The 22973-nt window shown below is 34.8% G+C and overlaps 5 protein-coding genes across 5 annotated transcripts; 2 read left to right on the top strand and 3 right to left on the bottom strand.

Annotated features, from left to right (window-relative positions):
- Positions 1-10572: 10572 nt before the first annotated feature.
- On the bottom strand, positions 10573-12755 carry K444DRAFT_661783 (uncharacterized protein; the record flags this gene model as incomplete). Its single annotated transcript, XM_024886622.1, has 3 exons — positions 10573-11199; positions 11251-12124; positions 12176-12755. The coding sequence occupies 3 exons, from the start codon at positions 12753-12755 to the stop codon at positions 10647-10649; spliced, it is 2007 nt and encodes a 668-aa protein (XP_024739595.1). The 3' UTR covers positions 10573-10646.
- A 567-nt stretch (positions 12756-13322) lies between these two features.
- K444DRAFT_610718 (uncharacterized protein) lies at positions 13323-13721 on the bottom strand (the record flags this gene model as incomplete). The annotated part of the gene is made up of 1 exon (XM_024879803.1): positions 13323-13721. The coding sequence occupies exon 1, from the start codon at positions 13675-13677 to the stop codon at positions 13324-13326; it is 354 nt and encodes a 117-aa protein (XP_024739594.1). The 5' UTR covers positions 13678-13721.
- Positions 13722-14436: 715 nt separating this feature from the next.
- K444DRAFT_661782 (uncharacterized protein) lies at positions 14437-15715 on the bottom strand (the record flags this gene model as incomplete). Its single annotated transcript, XM_024886621.1, has 2 exons — positions 14891-15715; positions 14437-14837 (listed from the first exon to the last, which is right to left on the bottom strand). The coding sequence occupies exons 1-2, from the start codon at positions 15699-15701 to the stop codon at positions 14437-14439; spliced, it is 1212 nt and encodes a 403-aa protein (XP_024739593.1). The 5' UTR covers positions 15702-15715.
- Positions 15716-16294: 579 nt separating this feature from the next.
- K444DRAFT_717515 (uncharacterized protein) lies at positions 16295-17131 on the top strand (the record flags this gene model as incomplete). The annotated part of the gene is made up of 4 exons (XM_024888408.1): positions 16295-16352; positions 16406-16500; positions 16565-16773; positions 16825-17131. 4 exons carry the CDS (start codon positions 16295-16297, stop codon positions 17129-17131), a joined length of 669 nt encoding a protein of 222 aa, XP_024739592.1.
- Positions 17132-17448: 317 nt separating this feature from the next.
- Positions 17449-19537, top strand: K444DRAFT_627579 (uncharacterized protein; the record flags this gene model as incomplete). Its single annotated transcript, XM_024882822.1, has 8 exons — positions 17449-17651; positions 17710-17740; positions 17786-17857; positions 17905-18258; positions 18324-18480; positions 18533-18911; positions 19027-19174; positions 19250-19537. 8 exons carry the CDS (start codon positions 17449-17451, stop codon positions 19535-19537), a joined length of 1632 nt encoding a protein of 543 aa, XP_024739591.1.
- Positions 19538-22973: the final 3436 nt, after the last annotated feature.

The following is a 22973-nucleotide window of genomic DNA, read 5'->3' as shown; positions in this document are numbered from 1 at the left end:
TTTAATATATTAATAGATTTTAAGAATTGCAATTGTGGTCGAATCTACTATTGCATGGCAACTACAGGCTGGCCACGTAACCTGTCCTCACGTGACCATACTCACTGTATTTAAGCTCTGGCCTTCCGCGCCACACCTCTCTTCCTTCGATATCTGATTATATTATAATACAACCGCATTTACTGCAATATCTACTTGCTATGAAGGCGACACGAATTCTACTTCTTACTCTAAGAGTATCTTTCGCTTCTACATGCTCTCACTATCTCAGTTGTCATTGTCAAGATAGCAAAGGAACGCCAAACAATACGGCTACGGAAACTGTTTGCCAAGGGGAGGGGCACGGCGCAGTAGTAGAGTTTGACTAAGGAGAATATGGTGCTACCACCAATTATACAGACTGTTATTCGGATGGTTGTTTCAACAACTGCAGTTGGAGGCTCGATTGCCAGAGGGAAGGGGCAACAGGAAGCGATTCTAGTTGCCGCCAGAAATGTAATGGTCTTTAGATGGTCTTTAGACGATGAGCATCTGGCAGCAAGTCACACCGAATCACAAGCCATTTCACTTACTGAGGCCCAGACCTAGCTAGCGGACAATCCGAGAAGCGAAAAGTGATTTTCTGATTTTTTGATTTTCGCACTGGCGTCCCGCACACACCCACCCCCCCAAGGCAGAATTCCTAATTAGAGGGTATAGCACCCACATGTGACTTTCGGCTTGGATAATACAATAATAGTAAGGCTAATTACTTGTCTAATTAATAAAGTAAGAACCCATATTACCGCATAAAATCGTGCCAAAATTAGGCCGAGTAATATAATATAAAGTTAAGTATTTATTATAAATTATTATAAATAGATAATTATAGGCTATAAGTCCTTCTAGAATAATACAATTAATAAGGTCTAATAACTTTATTAATGTTCCCGAGATTAGAAATAAGAAAATTAAATTATTAAACTAACTAAAAAGCCGGCTAATTACTTTTTTTAATAATTAATTAATAAAATTATATAAAAATACTATTATTCGAGTAATTTAGTAAATTTTATTAAAATAATACTATGACTTTTTATAAATCTATTATTATATTATAAAGCCATTACTAAATAGGCTTATATAAATATTAATTAAAAAGAAATTATAAATAAATTAAAAGATTTATATAAAATCTTAGTTAATTTATATATAATTCAATAATAATTATAATAATAAATATATTTTTCTTTTATATATAAATTATAATTCTATATAATTTAGAAAATACAAATATGAAAATATTTAAGAATCTTAAAAATTATAGCTATATAGCTTTAATTATTAAGTTATTTATATATATAAAAAGCTTGGCTTTATTTATTATATAATTATTTATAATTATTAGAATAGCTATATTACGAATTTCCTAATTATATAACTAGTTATATAAGCTTATATTATATATATAATTTAATTAATAAATTAGTTCTAATTAGATTTAATAGATTTAGGAATTATATATTAATATTATAATATTATAATTCTTATTTCTAAATTAATTACTTTACTAAATTTATATATTAAATATTTTATATATATATTATATATTACTAGTAAACTAATAATAATATTATAGAATAAGCTAAATAATAGGCGAATTATAAATTATAAATAATAATATTTATATATATATTTCTGTTACGGTTATTATAATATACGGTACTAGTAGGAGTTAGACTAGAGCTAGAGAGGCATCTGGTATCTGAGCAAGGCATCTATAGTTACCTGATTATTATATGTAACCCGGAGCTTAAGCTAGTATATAAGCCTGTATATAACTTGCGATTATTTAGATCCGAGGCTCCTTCGAGATCCTCTTCTCTCTTTAGCTTTAAATCATTGAAATAGAGATAGTCTAACTATGCCTTCCAGGTCCTAGATCTTATACTTGTAATATAATTCAAAGCTTACTCACTTCTTAATCCTGCAGAGGATTTAAATAATATTTACCCGATCGGTTTTCGACGAGTACAGACGTAATACACTATAGCTACTCCTGTACCGGTTAACTAACGCCAGAACAAAAGAAAGCCCTACGAAAGACTAGGCAAGCGAATAGGCCAGTAACCTTATTACTAAACAAAGATCTATAAGAAAGCAAGTCCCGGAATAACTAGGCAAGTCAGAAGGAGCTATAGTACGAGATACTACTAGTATATTACTAGAAGATAGACCAGAACCTCTTATTGAGTTTCCTGAGGGGTCCGAATATCTTATTAATACTCATAATAGGAGAGATACTCTCTTTTAGAGAGCCGAGGAAAAAGAGAGACCTGCCCTATTAAAGGCGGACTTCCAAGAGTTACTTTAAAGCCCAGAGGCTTTATACGAGGAGATTATCGAGCTAATTCTAAAGATATATAATATTCTTACTTATAGCAAGAATTATTATAATTAGCTAAAAGAAACCAAGCAAGCCCTATAAAAAACGAAGCTATTATTAAGAAACTCATTATATAGCCCATAGAGATAACCGGTTCCCTTGCTTCAGAAAGTAGATATTTAGTTAAACTCCCTGACCCTCTTATCTTTAAAGATATAACTAAGAACAGTATTACCTTTAATAATTAGTTAGTTCAGATTAAGAATAAGCTCTATAGTAATTCTAATACTTACTAGATAGAGGACCTCAAGATTATCTATATTTCCGGCTATATAAATAGCTATATCTTTATACTAATCTCTCTTTACCTGAACCAGGATAGTTAATATATATACGAGACTATTAGAGAACTATATATTTACCTAGAGAAGCTATATAGTAACTCAAATAAGGAATATAATACTTGGCAAGCTTTTAAGGAGCTATTTATAAAAAAGGGCCAGATTTTTTAGGAATTCTATATCTTATTTCTAAAATATATAGCAGATAGAAATATTAATTCATAAGACCTTAAGAACGACCTGAATAATAAGCTTACCTGGAAGCTCTAAGAGGCCATAGCTATATACTATAATAACCCGGCTATTCGTATTATAGAGTTTATATAATACTATACTATAAATAACTAATAGATCCGAGCTTATTATAAAAAGAAAGATTAGGTATCTAAGAAAGCTAATAAAGATATAAATAAGTCAAGTTCAGGAGGCGCCCCTTATATAAAGCCCGCTCCCAAGACCCTAGTAATAGATAAGCTTACTATCCTAAAGCCCGGATCCTTAGATCTCAAATACTATAACTATAATAAATTTAGTTATATATCTAGAAGCTATCTAGAGCCTAAAACCGAATATATAAAGCAAGTCTTAGTAGCCAAGCTAGTAGTACTTACTATAAGTAAGCTATCTAAGGATATAGAATAGGGAAATAAGAACCCCTAAAAGAAGTTTCCTCTTTAAGGCTATATTATATAGATATAATAGAAGTTAATTTAAGCTAGCTACTAGGAAATAAAGTATTTATATTTCCTTATATAATTAGTAATAATAAATTAGGTATTAAGACTTCTTTTCTTATTAATACTAGAATAAATAGATATACTTTTATTAATTTTAAGTTTATAAAAATAATTAAATAATTTCTAGATATTAAGCTTATTTAATTAGTATTACCCTATAATATAAAAGGATTTAATAGTAAGCAGGCCGTATCTATTACTTATTATATTAAGCTTATATTTTTAATTAATAGACGAAAGGTTCTAGTACTTATATAAGTTATAGGACTAGAAAAGTATAATATAATTTTAAGATAATAATAGTTTATAAATACTAGTATCCTAATTAATTATAAGAATAAAAGATTAATTTAGCTAGATAATTAGCCTAGAAAGAAAGGTTAGGATAAGATTCTAATTACTATATATAAGAACTTGAAACCTGGAAAAAGTAACTAGTACTAAGAAAATATAGATAAAAGAAATAAAGCTATAGCTATAAATAAGTTCTAGAGACCTTAGTTTATAAAAAGGAAATTCTCTTATTCTTTTCCTAACCCGGGCTTAGAAAGCCATATATAATAAAAGAATTAAGCTTAATACTATAGAGAAATATAAGTAGCCTTAGGAAATATAGAAATTTCTCTCAAGCCAGAAATAGGGATATTAAAACTATATTATCTAAAGAAAAGCTATAAGAGCTAGTCGAGGCCTATAGTTAATATTATAAGTATTTCGCCGGCTGCTTTCTAGATAAACCTATAGAAGAAAGAGAACCTTTTCTTTATAATATTATTTTTCGAGATTAATAAAGAGCTAGAATTATAATAAGAGAATAAGTTTATTTTGGGCAAATAATAGCTAGAAGAAACGGAACTATAATAGCTAGTAAGAGTTTTACTAGAGAAGTTTAAGAATTTTATAAATATATTTTTAAAGAAAATATTAAATATCTTATTCCTATATTAATTATATAACTATAAGATTTAGATTAATAATTCTAAAGGCCTAGAGAGTCTAGGGTATTTCCCGCTTTATTAATAGTCGACTTATAAGCTATAGGAGGTTAAGTATTTCCTTAAAGAGAACCTCTAATAAGGCTTTATTAAGCCAAGCTAGTTCCCTTTTATATCCCTAATTCTTTTTATAAAAAAGGCTAATAGAGCTCTCTAATTCTATATTAATTATTATAAGCTAAATAACTTAATATAAAAGAATTATTATCCTTTTTCCCTTATTTATAAGACCTTTATATAGCTAGCTTAAGCCAAAGTCTATATAAAGCTAGATATTTAATAAGTATTTTATTAGATTTAAATAGATCCAGAATTAGAAGAACTTATAATATTTCATATAAGATATAGGACCTATAAATATAAAGTTCTTTAAGAAAGCCTAACTAATAGCCCTACTATATATTAGAGATATATAAATAATATTCTTTTTAATTACCTTAATATCTTTTATATAGCTTATTTAAATAATATCCTAATTTACTCGAATAATTCCCTAAAATATAAAGACTATATATAAAAGGTTCTTTAGTAATTACGGGATATTAGTCTTTAAATAAATATTAAGAAATTAGAGTTTAAGGTTACTTATATAAAGTACCTAGGCTTTATTATTTCTATTAGAGATATTAAAATAGATCTAGATAAGATAGTAATTATTAAGAACTAGTAATTATTAAAAATAGTTAAAGAAATATAAGGCTTTCTGGGTTTTTATAACTTTTATTAGTATTTTATTATAGAATATAGCTATATAGTAAAGCCTCTAATAGCTCTAATATATAAGAGAGTTCCGTTTAAGTAAATAGATTAGTATTAAGAAGGTTTTACTAAGCTAAAACAAGCTATACTCTTAGTATTAATTCTATATTACTATAACTCGAATCTCTCTATTATAATTAAGACAGATATATTAAATAGAGTTATAGCCGGTATTCTTTTATAATAAAACCCCTAGATAAAACTCTGGTATCTAGTAGTATTTTTCTCTAAGACTATATAGTTAGTAAAACTAAACTATAATATCTATAATAAAGAGATATTTACTATTATTCTTTCTTTAACTAAATAGTAAATAGAACTAGAAAGCCTATAAAAAATACTTTTTATAATTTACTTAGACTACCGAGCTCTCGAATACTTTATAACTATAAAGAAGCTCTTAGTAAAATAAGCTTATTAGATAAAGTATTTTTCTTATTACTATTTTAAACTTATATATTAGGTAAGTAAATTAAATAAATAAGCAGATATCCTAAATAGGAAATATAAGAATATAACTATTTAGGATAAGATAATAGTAGTTTACTAGACCCAAATTCTCCTCTTATAATAAAAGATTAATAATAATATTATATGGGATTTCTAGTTAGTCCTAATTAAGGCCTTAGTAAGTCCGGCTTAAGAAGAAATCTAGTATAATAATATTTAGCTAATAAATAAGCTATTAAGTAAGAACCGAGAATTACTAGAATTAGAAAAGTTATAGGATAAAGCAAGAAATAAAAAGAAAGATACTTAGATACTATAAAACGGCCTCCTTTTATAATATAATAAACTATTTATACTTAATAGTATAATAATATCCGAAATATTCTTATATATTATTCTTATTTAGAAAACATATATATAGCCCCTAATAGAATACCCAGGATAAGCCAAGCTTTAATAGCTTCTTTAGGCCTACTATTACTAGCTAGGCCAAGATATAGATATTAATTAGTATAGGAATAATTACTATACCTGCTAATAATTTTATATTTCTAGAAATAAGAAGCCAGGGCTCTTATATTTATTACTAGTTCCTAATTACCCCTAGTAATATATATTAATAGATTTTAAGAAATGTCTAGAGAATAGAAATAAGTATAATATAGTAGTAATTTTTATTAATTATCTAGGCAAGTATTCTATTATAATTTCTATCCGAGATATAGTAATAGCTAAAGAATTAGTATTTCTATTTCTTACTTATATAATTTACTAAATTAGTATTCCAGAGACTATAATATCTAATTAAGGCCCCTAGTTTATATCGGATTTTTGGAGCAAGTTCTATAAATATATTAGTATAAAGCTTAAGTTATTAATTATTAACTATTCCTAAACTAATAGCTAAATAGAGATTATTAACTAGTATTTTAACTAATAGCTATATTTCTATATAAATTATTACTAGAATAATTAGAATAAATAAGTAATAATAATTAATTACTAGTAAATAGCTCTAGTCTATAAGACTATAGGCCAATTTCTATTTCTTATAGAAAAGAGCTATAAACCGCAAATATTATTTAATTAGGAAACTCAAATATAATTAGGTATCCCGAAGAAAGAATTAAATAGATAGGAAGTAAAGGCCCTAGTAATATAGCTCTATAAATTATAATAAAAGATATAGGAAAATATAATATAAGTATAAGAATATTATATTACTTAAGCTAATAAGTACTACTAACTAATAGATTTCGGAATAGGAAATAAGATATAAATTATTATTAAATACTAGAAGAATAATTATTCGAGCTATAAGCTAGCTTACTAAATAAAAGAATTATATGAAATCCTGAAATAAGTAGAATATTTCTTTAGGCTTAAGCTTCCGGAATTAATAAGAATATATCTGGTATTCTCTATAGAGAAGCCATATAAAGACCCAGGTAATTCCTTTCCCGAATAAGCAAATCCGGAGTCTTTATTATTAGAACTATAAGATAGAGAAATGAAATATAAAGTTCAAGAGATATAAGTAGTAAAACTGCTTTATAGGAAGCTAAAGTACTAAGTTTAATAGAAAGAATAGAACCCAGATTTGAAATAATATCCTGCTTCCTTATTAAGTAATAGTATCCTAGCTCTTTAGAGCTTCTATAATAAGAACCCCGAATAGCTAGGACTGTCCCAGAATCTCTTTTATTAGTTAGACTATACCAAGAATTATATATTACCGGAATTATATAATATAGACGGAAATTCTTTAAAGTTATATATAAAAGGCCCTGGCTTTTAATATATAACCTATAACTTAAAAATTTAATAGAGACTTTTAAAGCTCGGAAATAAGCTTATTTTAAAAGAGAGAGTAATATTACGGTTATTATAATATATAGTACTAGTAAGAGTTAAACTAGAGCTAGAGAAATATCTAGTATTTAAGTAAGGTATCTATAATTACCTAATTATTATATATAACTCCGAGCTTAAACTAGTATATAGGCCCGTATATAGCTTGTAATTATTTAGATTCGAGGCTTCTTTAAGATTCTCTTTTCTCTTTAGCTTTGAATTATTAAAATAGAGATAGTCTAACTATATTTTCTAGATTCTAGATCTTATACTTATAATAATTTCTATTAATAAAATTTACTAATAATTTAATTAGTTTTTTTATATTTTATAATTTTACTCTAGCTTAGAAAATTAAGGCTTTATTTACTAATATATTTTATTATTTATAAGAAGAACTTATATATAATATTATAATTCCGTAATTTCGAAATAATTATATTATAAATATAATAAATTTAAATTTAAAAATATATATATATTATATCTAAACTAAACTAAATTTAATTAATTAATAAATATAATAAGCTATTATTTTTTGAAATCAAAATATTATAAGGCTCCTAATATAGCAGGGTATTATATAAGTAATTAAGGTAAGAGAATAGAATATAGAATAAAGTATAGAATAAAGTATAGAAGTATATTAATTCCAAGAACTAGTTCTTAGTAATAAACTAATTAATATTCATTTCTAAAGCTCGTATATCTCTATATATAGAATCTAGTATTCTGCTAGATATATAGAAGTACTAGTTCCAATTAGAGAATATAATCCCATATAAGTACTAGCCTAATTAGGCTACTAAATCTAGCTAAATACTCGCTATTAATATATATATTATAAATATATATTAAAATCTTTAATTAAATTATTTATTTAATTATATAATAATATCTTTAAATTTATATCTAAATAAACTATTACTTTTATTTTTTTAGAGCTAATTAAGGCTTTAAACTTCTTTTTATTATTAAAGTATATTTTATATTTTTATAAATAGCTAATTTATTAATTATTATTATAATTTAGTTTTTAATTTAATTAACTAATATAATTATTTAACTAGTATTACTTATATTTTATTATATTTTATTACTTTTTAGTTATATAATAATATATATAATATAGCTATTATACTAAAGAAATATACTTGAAATATATTAGAGATATTTAAAAAACTAAGCCTCTTATAAGCTAATATATTATAAGATATATATATTCTTTTATAGCCTTTTATATTCTAGTTTTCCTTTTTTTAGCTTTGAATTATCTTTATAAAAACCCTTTTATTTTATTTTTTAAGTCCTAAATATTATATTTATAATAGTATTTAAAGCTTACTTTTTTTAATTTTATAAAGAATTTTAAATAAACTAATTTAAAATTATTAGAAATAAAAGTATTATTAAGATAACGGATTCTCAGAAATATAAGTAATAAGTTCTAAAATAATAAAAGCAAAAAGCTTTAGAACTTTTAAAGAAATCAAGTATTTATATTTTTATAAATATATTTAGTAATATATTAGAAATTTCTTTTAAAACCCCGAAAATTAAAAAACCTTATATAAAGGCTATTCTTTAATTAAATTCTAAAGTAATAAGTACTTATAAGCTAATAACTTAATTATTACTCTTAAGTTCTATTCTATAATTTTATAGGTTTTATATATATATACTAGTAATAAAATTACTAAAAAGAATATAATAAAAGAAAAATATAATAAATTAATTTTCTAGAATATTATATAACTCGAAATTATACTAACTTTTACTAAGGCTTTTAATAAGGCTTTTAAAGCTTTTATTAATTCAGGTTATTTTATTAGTAGCCTTTTTTAAATCAAATATTATATTAATATTTCTAAAGAATTTATAAATAAATTCATAAAAATAAAGCCCTTTACTTTTATTATAAAGCTTTTATATATTTAGAAACTAATTATTATTAAAGAATTATATAAATAAACTAAAAAGCCCGATTTCTTACTTAAAAATATTAATATAATTATAACTAGCTATTAAAAGAATATTTAGAAGGCTATTATATATAAGAATATTTATAAAAATAATAAGAGCCTTTTTAATTAGTATATTAAATAATTAGGTTTAATTTAATTAGACCTCTTTACTTAAATTAAATTAAGTTAAAATTAAGCTAATTAAATTATATTTAATTATAATTAAAAATAATTAAAAATAATTAATTAAATTTATTATATGATTATATATATAATTCTAGAGCTTTAGAAGCCGAAATAAGGCTAAAATAAGATCTAGGCTAATTATATTTAGTATTACTAAAGGCATTCTTTACTAAATCAGGCCAAGTACTAATTAGTAAGTAAAACTAAAGGTACTAGAACCTCTTTGATTTCCAGTATTATAGTAGTAATAAAGAGCTTGAATTAAGCTAAAGGCTATCTGCTAGGCTAAGAAAGCACTAGCTATATACTAAGTCATATATAATAGTACTATGTAATTAGTATTATATAATAAAAACTAGTTTATTATTTTAGATTTAGATTAATTTTATACTCTTATATATGCTTTATAGATTTTATTAATATAGCTATTAGCTATTAGTTATTTAAGAATCTTTAGAAATACCTAAGAAAGTATACTTTTATATTATTATTATATAATTATAATTAATTATAATAAAAATCAAGCTAATTAAATTATACTTAATTTTAATTAATTATAATAAAAATCAAGCTAATTAAATTATACTTAATTTTAATTAATTCTAATTAATTAGCCTTAATTATTTTTAATAATATTAAACTTTATAATACTAAATTCAAAAAAATATTAAGTATTATATAATTATAATAAATTAATTTATAATAATTTCAGCTACTTTTGCTTTATTTGCTTTTACTATTTCCGTTATCTTTACTTTTTCAAATTCCTCTTTAAAATCTCCCGAATTATCTTATTCTTATTTCTATTCAAAATTCCTTACTTCTTAAGTCGACGTTGAAGTTCAAGCTAGCTAAGCGAGGGAAAAGGGGTAGCGAGTTCTAGCGTCTTGGCTTTGACAACACACAACCGTCTCCCCATACCGGATCGATCCATCATCATCATCATTAATATCGCATAATGGTCATAAATACGTAAACGCGAAGCCAGCCAGCCCTCATATAGAGCTCTGTCGACTCATCATCGCCGTCATCGCTTGCCTCCTCCTCCGCCTCATCTCGCTTACAGTCAGAGTTCGCTCAAGCGGTGCATCGTAGCCGTCGTCGTAGGTTGGAACTACCTCTGGTTGGTCTAAGACGGGTGGTAGTGGCATGGAAACCTCGGGATCGGAGAAGCTGCGTTGTTGTTGTGTGGGGTCTGGGGTTGGTGACGTTATATCTATAACCGGAGGGTTTTGGCGGGGATCCGAGGGCCCTGGTTTAGTCTCTGCATGTCCGAATGTCAGGTATGGCCCCCCTGCTTCCCAGCCTGACCATCTTCCGGAGAATGGCTGTTGGTACTGCTCGTGGCTCTCTTGTACTTGGTTCTCGTGCAAGATTGATTGCTGGATCTGCTGTTGTGATTCCATTTTTTGAAGTGCGCGTAATTTATCTTCGTGGTAATCGTCTAGGCCGTCTCCGTAGTCCTCACCATCGTAATTTGCTCGGTTCGCCTCCCTCCATTTCTTGGTCGGGGTTCGTTTCATTTTGTCTGCTATGGGCGAAGCAGCACTGGTAAATGGTTAGCATAGTCGGCTTAGAATGGAGCTCTTAGAGTCTCACGATGTGGTGGGCGTGGAGTTGCCGCGAGCGTTAGTGCGAGAGGGGCCCGCTGGGGCATTTTCGGGTGATGAAGCTTGATCGAAAGGTTGCATGGCTTCCGAAAAAGTAGGTGAACACATTTCTTCTGCTCTCGAGGGAGTTGGATCTTCAATCTGATGAGTAGCCCGGTCGTGCCTTATCTTTGGAGGGACTGCAGGTGCAGGATTGGGGTTGGGCAAGACTGTGTCTGTCGGAATCTCAGACGTATGAGTCCAATCGAGACTCTGGGATAGAGGTCTGCGGAACGGTTCTCCATATGTATTATTTGATTCTGGTGCCCGAACAGGAGGGTATGTAGAGACGGCGCTGAGTGGCCTTACGGGAAATGACGACCCATCCATCTCGACAATTTCATAGGGAGAAGCGGTGGGATGTGGATCTGCCGATCCGACCCAAGGATCGAATTGGTTGACTGGGCCTGCAGAGTGATATGTGCTTGGTTGATTCGGCGATGGTACGCCCGAGGTGTTTCTGGGTGTGGTCCCCAAAGAGAGACGTTGGTTCTGGGCCAAAGACTCTGTGGATCTCCTTGAGGCAAGATAGCATGGTTGAGCTCTAGGTAGCTCCGGTAATGACGAGGCGAAGTTTGGCTCAGCCGAGTGTCCGTATACGGTGGAACGCCTTGCAGAAGTAGGCCTTCCGGATGGCATGTTTTCGAAGGGATTTGTGCCATTAGAGTCTCCCCTTTCCCTGTCAGAAGCCGGTCCCCAGAAGGATGTATTTGCGGCAGGAGAGGGCGGTATATCGTTGAACGTGGTGCTGTATTGTGCAAGGGCATTCATGGATGATGACGGGCGCAAGTTGTGTTGTGTAGTCGTTGGCTCGTTCGAAGAATCTGAGAAGGTCTGTCAGTCAAAAAATCCGCACGATTGAGAAGAAAGTGCACCTTCATCTTTAGCTTCGTCTCCTCTGTGATAGCGCTCTTGTTGCTGTGCCCTCCTTAGTCTTCGCCACGGGCTCAAATAGGTAGCTTCGGCATATGTTGGAAGCTCATCTGTCGCTGGAGCTGGACTTTGAGGAATGGAGTCCTCGAGCGGAGTCAAGAATCCCAGCACGGTTTGAAGGCTTAGATGAACACTATTCAAGTGGCTGGATCGAGTCACCAACTTGTCGTGGTCTTTGAAAATCCACTTAACTTTTGTTTTGAAAGTTGCGCTTCCATATGCCTCTTGCTCTCCCCTCACCGGCTCAACGCACTTTCCAATCTCGATCAGCGAGGCTTTGGCCGCCGCAATCGACTTTTGTATCCAGCGCCATTTCTCTGGTGTGTTTTTGACTTTCTTCGTAATGTCAGGGACACTGAGAAGTCGTTCCGTCTCTTCTAAGTCGTGTTGGACTTGTTGGATCAAGTTTACGAAAATCCCATTCTCGGACTCAACTCCGTACAGCTTCACAGCGTACTCTGCAAATCTGAAACAACTGTTCAGAAAGGCAAAGATGGCGGCTGTGCTAAGTGGCTCCCCCATCTTCCATGCAGTTACTTATTTGCAATTAGATGAGGTGCCGAAAGAGAGTAACCTGCATGGTGGGAAAATGTGACGGCTTGAAAATACAGTACTTGAAGTGATGGCCCAAAAACAATTGCTCCAGTAGATAATTAGGCATCTATTCGATCATGCCCCGCATCTCGTGCTGCCAGCGAGCTGCAAGCCTAGAGGCAGTCGGCCTACCAAGGCATTTCCGAGGACGAGGTGGTCTGACCAGAATCCAGATGAGGCCTCCCCTTGCGCAACCCTCTTGAATATTGAACAAGGCTTGGGAGCGAAAGAGGCTTTTTAGGTCACTGTGGTAGGGATATAAGAATTACGTAATTTGGACGGTCGTTATATAATAATGTAATATAGTGGAGAAAAATGCGTTATTACATTATTATTATACGCTAATCCATTATGGAAAGGCTTGCTCGTAAGGGAGAAAGGGTACTGAGTGCCCCTGCCCTAAACGGACGGAGACGCCTAAATTTGCTTAATTTATGCCTAACTTATGCCTAAATTATACTTGATTTCATAAAATATAATAATGGCGAGACCGTTATTATATTACAATTTTATACATCCCTACACTCTGGTAGGCTATTCTTGAGACAGGTGATAGCTGGCATGCATGCTTCCAAGCCATCAGAGATAACGCAAGAACAATATTGAGCCATCCTGTCAAGATTTGGAAATGGCTGAGGGTGCAAAAGCCTTCTATTCGTCTGCCCATTGCTGTGAAGTGTAAACATGAGCACCGTGACCGAGATCGTGATTTCGATTTGCTGAAGTGAGGGGTCGAAGATTGAGGGGCTGAGGGGTGGCTTAGTGCCGAATCATTGTGCTTTTGCTTTTTCTTCTTGCGAGCCTTGAAAAGGCTGAGATTCTGACCACTGGCTTTGCGACTTGCGAGCATGTTGCATCCAGACCACAAGTGAAGTCGCACAAAATGGTATGTTCCGATGGATGTAGACACTTCAGACGAGAGCTCACCTCAAAGTGTAGAAGAGGCTGAGATTGGCGCACCATGTGATGAAGGCAGCAGATCAGTTCATTGGAGCGGGGAGCGGGCTCAGAGTAGGGATGGAAAAAAATTACATAATTAGATTATATTTAATGGGCTTGCCATTATTATATGCATAATTTTATATGTAATTTATGATTTTTTTAATGCAAATGACAGGTCACATGGCATGGTTTCAGGACTAAAGTTATACTTTTTATTCTTCTTCCACAAGTAGGAGAAGTGGGTCTCACGTGCATTAATTTCTAGCCATATAATTGGTCCAATATTGGACCCACATAATATAACGCATAATGGGCTCAAGAGCATTATTTATACGTATATAATAATAGGGTAGGAATTATATATAATTATCCACCCCTAGCTCAGAGAAAATGGGGAAGGCCATAATGCGAGCTCGTGCGGGTCGCCGAGTGAGACACGGCAGAGATGCACAGGATGCTCGAAGCCACAAAGCCCCTCAGAAGAACCCTTTACTCTTTACCAAGGTCTGGCAGGAATACCAAAGAAATTTAATGCCCGATTAAGACAATAATACCAACTCTGGGTACATAATGGCCGGCCTGGCCTCCAGCCCGCTATGCACAAAATCCCTGGGATCAGCCCGTTACCAAAAGTCCTCAAGGGAATCGAACGGTTCTGAGACAAATCTTAGTATCTGCCCACACTAACCACTTCCTCCTCTCTCAGCACTTTTGGTGGCGACAACTCCTGCCCCTCATGGTTGACCGTAATCAGTAAAGCCGGGAACACTACCATGGTGTCAGGCTGTCCGACCCTGGTATTATCGAAACGATACGAGCAAGGCTGGGAGAACATAGAGAAGGCGTATTGGGCAGCGAGCTTCATGACTTCTCTCAGGTTGTGGCGACGTGTTTCTGTGTCCATCTCAATGCCTCTATTGAGGAATGGACGGAGGATGGCTTCGGAAGCATCAAGTGCTTTTTCAATCCTGGCCAAGCGTTTATCGTTTCCCGTTGGTGGCTCGCTGTATTTTCGTGCAAGCAGGGTACCGGAAATAGTTTTCCATTTACTCAACAAAGTGACTTGATCTGGAAACACCTTATAAGGATCATGTCATTTGCAGTTGGGCATTGAGACTTACTAGCAGTGGAGGGCTGGCCTGTAAAATTCAAGCCCTTGAAAGCCAATACTTCATCTGGAAGAAATGATTGCGCCTCATCCGATTGCTCAGTGCATCTCGAAAGTATATAACACGCGAGGAAAAGCCGCAGAGTAGGTATCCCCGTTCGTGAATTGTGAAGCAAGCCCACAATGTCCCGGCTTGGAATTGCCGTTGCTCTGGACAGTTCATTCAGCCTCTCCTCATCCACCATCTGACGCTGGTCCTGGGTAATGTGGTAGTAGTTTTGGATATGGTCCTTGATAGCTACAAAGATCGTAGTCAAATCACGAGTCATCGCATCGTCCTCGGTAGGCTGGGGCACAAAATGTTTGATGTTCGTCACAGTTGTGCTTACATCGAACTTCTCATTTCCAGCAGAGCCTCGTTCGTCTAAGGCAAAGTCTTGTTGCTGGTAGCTTTCTGATGAACTCTTTCGACTAGGCAGGATGAAGAAGAAGAAGATGAGTGCTGCAATCATAGCACCCACAACAGCGGATCCAATGCCGATTCCTGCAGCGACCGGAGACGTTATGTGAGCACCATTTGTTTGGTTCGAGGACCCACAAAAAGTGCAGTTAAATCCTGAACTTCCAGAGCTCGAAGGAGGAGCGGTCGCAGTCACTGGAGTCGCGGCAGTGGCTGCGACAGTGACGGGTAATGGGGAGCATGATGGAGTCAGTGAAGTCTCGAAGGTAACGAAGATGGAAATTGGGCCGAGGGCGGAATATTCTGAATTGTACCAAGTTTGCGTTGTGTTTGTTGAGCTTACGGTTGTGAAATTATAAGCCATTGCGTCAGTGAAGGCTGTCTGTCGTTCTCAAACGATGGTCTGCAGTCTCTTGATGAATGTAGAGGAATTGAAGAATCACATTCCGTGGGACAGTAAAGACGGCGAGGATTCAATAAGAGCCCGTGGGGCCGTGAAAATGTGGCTGGGTGGTTACAGCCAGATTTTAGGCGCAATCTCTGCACATGTAATAGTAAAATCTGGCTTAGCCTTATTTGAGATGTATGGATGCATCGGGCTTGCACAAACACGAGTCTAACTTAGTTTGAAAGGGGGGGCTTCGGCCTCCAATCATTGAGCCATGTGGCTGAACCGGGGCAGGTCTGGGCCGCTTATCACACGGAACAGGACGAAAGAAGGCTGTACTGCAATCTTTGGTCCATAGAGCAAAATTCTGATTCGCTGCCGGTCTCGCAAGAGCAGAAAAGAAGAAAGAAAAGCGTTCAAGAATGGGTTTGTAGTGAAGTAATTTAAGCATTGTTAACTCGACTGACGACACTTTCTCGTCTCACAATTCGAAGCTGTACAGGTATTCCTCACATCGAACAACCCTCGGGTCATCTCTGAGAATTAAACTATCTTCTCGCCAATCAGCTATGTTCGACGATATCCCATCACCAGAGCTAGTCATCGGCATTGACTTCGGCATGACATGTACGATCAATCTCTGTATTCTGACGATATTGCTCTGACGCTCGTCTTTCCAGGTACCGGTGTCGCATTTTGTAATGTACCAGCTGGAGAGCAAGCACCTCGTTGCATTAACCATTGGCCTGGAAGCGGACGAGATGTGGTGAACAAGGTTCGACTTGAGGATGATTCATAATTCGGAAACGCTGCTTTGTGCTAATACCTTCCCTATGCAGGTCCCAACTATTCTCGTCTATCCCAAGAATTCCAGTACCCCTTCCTCGTGGGGTTTCTACTCGGAACATCCCAACGAACAAAATGCCGAAGGCAAGGACTGCATGGATTGGTTCAAAATATACCTGGACGATGACAAGCTCCGCGGGGTGGCAAGAGATCCAATGAATCATGGACTATTCCCAACATCTATGCAGGAAGTGGAAAAACTGTAAGTAAGATTCTGAAAATTTCGGGTATTATCTCTTTGTGACTGCTGCAGGTATTGCGATTTCCTGGGGTTTATATACCACACAATTGAAAACGAATTGAAGGGCGAACTGGGCAACACTTGGGAGGACGCATGCATTGAATTTATATTCAGCGTGCCGACAACCTGGAAACCGGTCCCGACTGTCGAGCGCTTTAGGAAGATCATAAGACGAGCAGGCTTCGGCAGCCATCCTAATCATCGGGCGGAAATCGGGATGACCGAGGCAGAGGCTGCTGCTGTGCACACCGCGCGAAGATTTCCAACGTTATTCAAGGCACGAAAGTTTCCTGGGTCCTCTACAGGCACCCAAATCTAATAAATGGCGCAGGAACGAGACGTCATACTGGTTTGTGATGTTGGAGGAGGAACGACGGTACAAAGCCGATCTCAGACACTACAAAATGCACCAATTTGCTGACGAAGTTAGGATTTGAACGTCCTTCGTGTCGTAAATACATTTGACGGTTCTCCGACTTTGGAGCAAGTGGACGTTGTCCAAGGCACGTCTCATTCTTCCTCATCCATATTATATCCGCCCTTAATAACCAGCCTATAGGTGAGCCGATTGGATCTGTACAGTTGGACCAAGCCTTCGAAGAGAGCGCAAAGAGAAGACTTCAATCCGCAAACAAAATGATGCCTTTGGAATGGCAGCCCCAACAGCTGTATCATATAGCTTGGAAAATGGCGAAAGAGAAAGAGTTTCAAAGCGCAAAATGCGGATACGGTTCCTGGGATAACCAAACAGAGTATTTCGCCGTGGCGGTCCCCGGGCTACGGTCAAGTTACGAAAACATGAATGCGGGGATCAGCAACGGAGAAATGAGGTTCAGAAGGTAGAGTGTCTCAATGGTTTCAACTTGTTAAACTTCATATGATTTAACTTTTCACAAGAGATGAAGTACGAAGCTATTTCGATGCTCAGGTAAATCAACACCGAATGCTTGAAGGCCACCTTTAACATCCACAGATTGACAAGCTGTACGAGCTTCTTGACAGGCAGCTTACTCGTCTGTTACACAACTTTCCGGATGAGCAAGCAGTAAGTTTAGCCCAGTGCTCTCACGAGTTTGAAATATTTACATGCAGTCGGCTTTTCTCGTTCTATCGGGCGGCCTAGGAAATTCGAAATATGTACTCAAGCGACTTCAAGAGCGATACGAAGGTAGACCTGCACGATTTCCAAATATTCAATCTCTCGAAGTAAGAGTAGCTCCGGAGCCACAATTAGCTGTATGCAAGGGAATTGTTGCAGACAGAGTCCACAAGTTAAGGACAGGAAGATCAGTCCTGGGATGGCGATGCAGTCGTGCTTCGTACGGGACAACGTCCAAAGTTCTATACAATCCTCAACGCCCGGATCACTTTGGAAAAACTCCAGTGAAAGACGAACGCGATGGAAAACTTTATATCGAGGATTGCATCACTTGGTTCATCAAGAAGGTAAGCTACCACATAACGTGTTCGTACTAGGGCAAAACGTATTATGGCGACTGATCCGTATATAGGGAGAGCCCGTCTCGGCTGATCTCCCAATTATCAAGAGATTCACTCGCAAGTGTGACCCGGCAACTCCGTTTAATCCAGATCCTGCCCGAGTCTTCGACACCATAATCATTACAAGCAACCTGGACAAAGATTCGTTACCTCTAGTCATGAACTCATGTAATTCACTATATCTATTCTTTCTAATTCTTCAGCTAATTTATAATAACAGCTTGTTCAAAGATATGCGATATCTCATCTGACTTATCAAGCATTCCCCTCTCAATGTTCAAGCTGAAGAACAGACACTTCTGGAACACGAGACCAAAGTACCACCGCATCGAGTATGTCATTAAGGTGATCGTGGGCCCAGCAGACCTCCGTTTTGAGCTGTGGCATAATAGCAAGAGAATTAGCAGTGGTAATCCGATCAGGGTCGAGTGGTTTGCTGCAGATCCGCCTCCAATGCCAGCACCACGGGAAACCTATCCTGAGTGGCATGAACCTGACCCGGAAGCCAGACCAAATAGTCTAGAGCTTATGAATGGCCTGCCAACTCACTTTACTTTTAGAATCCCACGACGTCCAATCCCCTTCATGCGGGGAGCCCAGTGAGGAAAGTCAGCTATGGGAGAGAATCCACGAGTTGATGCTCGAGGTGACGGTACTTGTCATCGGCGAGATCACATGTATTAAGCGTCGGAAATCACCCTAATCTAATTCCAGTCTTTGTACATACTACGAGTCTCTTAAGAGTCTCTCTCTTCCTGGTTTTGTCCACTCAATCGATCATTTCAGACCCTCCTCGCTGCGCCTAAATGCCAGCAGCATAGACGTGAAGTGGATCGAAAGAACAGATATTCGTCAGCCGAAGGTGTTAATACTACCTTGAAGATCATTGGGACTGTCCTTCAAAATCATGTCATGTGAGCGTTAATGTTGCATGCAGGGTTTCAAAAATCTAGAGGCCGTTACCCCTGAGCCGACTACTCGGCTAAAACTAGGCGAGAGAATAGGGGCTCAGCGCCCTCTTTCTTGCAGTAAATCCTTCCAGATGCATTTCCGCTTCAGCCTTCCCAAAATCGACTCAACAAATCCACCGGAAGCCATTGGTCAATTTCTGCTAGTAGAGTCTGCAGGCTCCCCTTTCCCTTTCCCCATTTCGGATAGAGGTCGAGATAACGTGAGATGGAGGGAGCTGAGATGCAGTGTTACACGGCGGCCGCCCTTTGTCTAAGATATCATTCTCGCAGCTTGAACATTGAAACTAGTCGAGGTAATCAAAGAGGTAGCTAACCAACTTTCTGTCGAGGCAGCTTCCCTCACCCTCTCAGTCCGCACGTCGCCCTCCTAGGCCTCATCTTTGCCGATAATGCGTTCTTGGCCCCGAGTCTCACATCGGCAGAGAGGATCAGCGAGTTGGATACCCCGCCTGGCTATGAGCAGCTGCCCTTGCATCTAAAGCCGGAGATGGCTGATATCCCCGTCCTCCGCAAGTCTGTCAGGACGCCGTATAGCTTATATTACACTTTTAAACAATATTATTAAAGCTAATATAAATATAATTCGGGCAATAAATAAGAAGAATTAATCGTGCGTCAAGACTTGCACTAAAGCCCCTGCGTCCCTGCGGGTTTAGTGCGTATCAGCGATACGGTCAAAAATCAGCGATACGGTCATTTTTTTAGAATACTAATTTTCGGAATTTTGGTGAAAATCGAAGAAAAATATTTTACAGTTTATATAGAGTTTATACTATAATTAATAAATAAAATTCTCTAATTTTCATATTGCATATATATATAGTAAAAAATGGTGGAAATATTATATACTTTACCTTATTAGTAACCCCCCCAAAATACTACTATCCTAAGAAATTAATTAATTATATACTAATCACGTCCTTACTCATATATCTAATAATCGTTTCCTCCCCATTAGTATCCAATCTAACTATATTACTAAAGCCATTATTATAAAATAAAGGGGAATTAAGTAGTAGCCTAATAAAACCAAGCTTCCTAGCTAGCTATTCTACCCGTATATTACTAAACTTACTAACTCACTCCTCTTTATATCCAGGAGAAGCTAGCCTAAAATCTATCTTATTTATATAAAAGAGCTCTATTCTATAATTAATTTTCCTCTATTTCCTCTATTTTTCTATTAACTTTTAGTAATAAGCCTTAAGACTAGTTTTACTATAATTAATAAATAGTAGTTTCTCTCTATAGCCAAAGGGCTTCCCTAAATCATATAGAGCTTTTTCCCTACAAGTATGCCTTCTATATAGGAGCTTACTAGTAATATACTTCGTAATATATGTATTAGTTTCCCTGATTTAGTAATTTAGGTAAGTATTATTATCTATCTCGTCTGTAGTAAAAAGGAACTCTCTATAATAAGCGATTTAATATATGGCCGAGCCCTTAGAAATAACTTTATATTTTTATATATGCTTTTTACTATCTTTATCTAGCTTATTACATTACTCCTGAAATATTGCCTTTTCCCTTACAAGCTCTCTTTCTATAATTAGCCCCGCCCTAAATAGCTTAGGCTCAGTTAACTTCTGGTATACTCTCTAGGATCTCTAGAAACTAGGTATAAGAGTATACTTCTCGTTATTCTTTATAAGAATAAAATAGTTATTAAGATATTAATTTATATATATATTATATACTATATAATTTGCAGATATAGGAGGGTTCTGGAAGGGTTTCAATATTAGAGGGGTTTATAAGGATAGAATCTCGATTTGCTTGTCTGTTACAAAATTAGCTTATATTACTATATAAATCTGTAGCTAATTAATAAATCTTCTTTTGATTAGAATTGAGCTAGCTTCTCGTATATATGCCATACGGTTTTATGCCCTAAAAGGCTTGCTTTAGTAAAAGTACTAATAATTATCCTGTATTTGAATGTTCTTCCCCGTATTATTTGGTATATCTATTATAATAAGGTAATATTACAGTAGTAGTAAAGAGCTTGAATTGAACTGAAGGCTGTGTACCGTACTAAAAGCACTGGCTATATGCTAAGTCATATATAGTGGCACCACGTGACTGGTGCTACGTAACAAGTCCCCCCCTTCAGACTTCAAAAAACGATATCCTCGTTGCAATATAGCCATTCTAGGCTACCCAAATAAGAAGTCCACTAGTATAGAGCTTGCATCTCACTCCCAGGGCCCTGCAAGACAAGCAAGCAAGCCATGGTAACGTATATCCCAAAATATACCCCCTACTCGTATATTGCCTCCTCCTCTACCATACTTCTTGTTCGTACGGTATCCAGTCTTAATAACCTCCCAATTGCAACCACCATATATGCCTTGTACCCTAATATGGAGGGATACTAGCCAAGTAAAGACTTGGGGAGGTGAGGAATCGGACGACTCTGCCGGTAAGGGTGTGTGTAGCAGGAAGCTCTTTCTACAGGGGCGAGGGGAATATCGCTTTATTACTATAGTAATTCGTACCGTATTGTGAGGTCAATTAATCGTAATTATTACATTACTACCATATGTTACGATAAGGTAATATTGTAATAATGGTAAAGAGCTTGAATTGAGCTAAAGGCTATATACCGGGCTAAAAGCACTGGCTATATGCTAAGTCACGTGCAGTGGCACCACGTGACTGGCACCACGTAACAATATTGCTAGAAAATCGAGCTTGGTATAAACGATATTACTATACTAGATCTTATCATAAATACTAATTTAATACTAGTACTTTGTCACGATTCCACGCTCTATCTGAGCCTGGCATCTGGCATTTGGCATCTGGGGTCACATGACAGTTACACGTGACGAAGCTAGGGAAAGCTGTACTTCAGGAAATTTAGGATGCTAAGCCCCATTAGGCCGAGCCACAAGCAAAGAACTATAAATACTTGAGGGACCTTAGCTCGAGACTTCCTTTCCTCCTTAGCTTAGTTTTCTTAATAAATAGTTCTCCTATAAATACCTTATCTATAGGCTCCCTTTATAGGTCTATAATATTAAACTAAGCTCTTTCTTTTTACCTAGAAAGACTCTAGAATATTTCTCCTAAGATAATTATTTACTTCTAAAGAATAATTCCCTATATATAAATTATATATATCTAATATCTTTAATATAGCCTCTTATACTAATAGCCTTTTTAAGGGTCTTTACTTATATCCTATAATCCTATCTCTTATATCTAGTACTAAGAATACTTCTAAAATAGAACTTTCTGCCCCGAGAGAATTATTTATTCTATCTAATATTTATTCTAATATACTCATATTATAATAAGCCCAAGTTAAGATCCAGATAAATATCCAGACTAATTATATAACCCTAAATAGCTTAGCTACTAGTTTAGCTTACTTGCTTAATATAGAGGAGCTTTCCCGAGAATGTTTTATTAGTAAAGATTATATTTCGAATAATATTTACTTCTAATCTAAATACTATAATATAATACCTAATTCCCTAGTTTCTTTTATTAAATAAATATATCCGGCTAGGGAAGTTCCTAAATATAGTAAGTTCTGTTTTATAAAGGTTCCGGATTCTTTAAAGCTTAGTAATAGTAAAAATCTAACCTATAATTATTAGTAAATCTAGATTATATAAGGTATTTACTAGTAGGTAATAAGATAATAAAATGAATTAGTAAGTTATAAAACTATAGTAT

Source organism: Hyaloscypha bicolor (genome assembly GCF_002865645.1).
Source record: "Hyaloscypha bicolor E unplaced genomic scaffold K444scaffold_53, whole genome shotgun sequence".
Lineage (NCBI taxonomy): Eukaryota > Fungi > Ascomycota > Leotiomycetes > Helotiales > Hyaloscyphaceae > Hyaloscypha > Hyaloscypha bicolor.
This window is presented reverse-complemented; position numbering and strand designations above follow the sequence as displayed.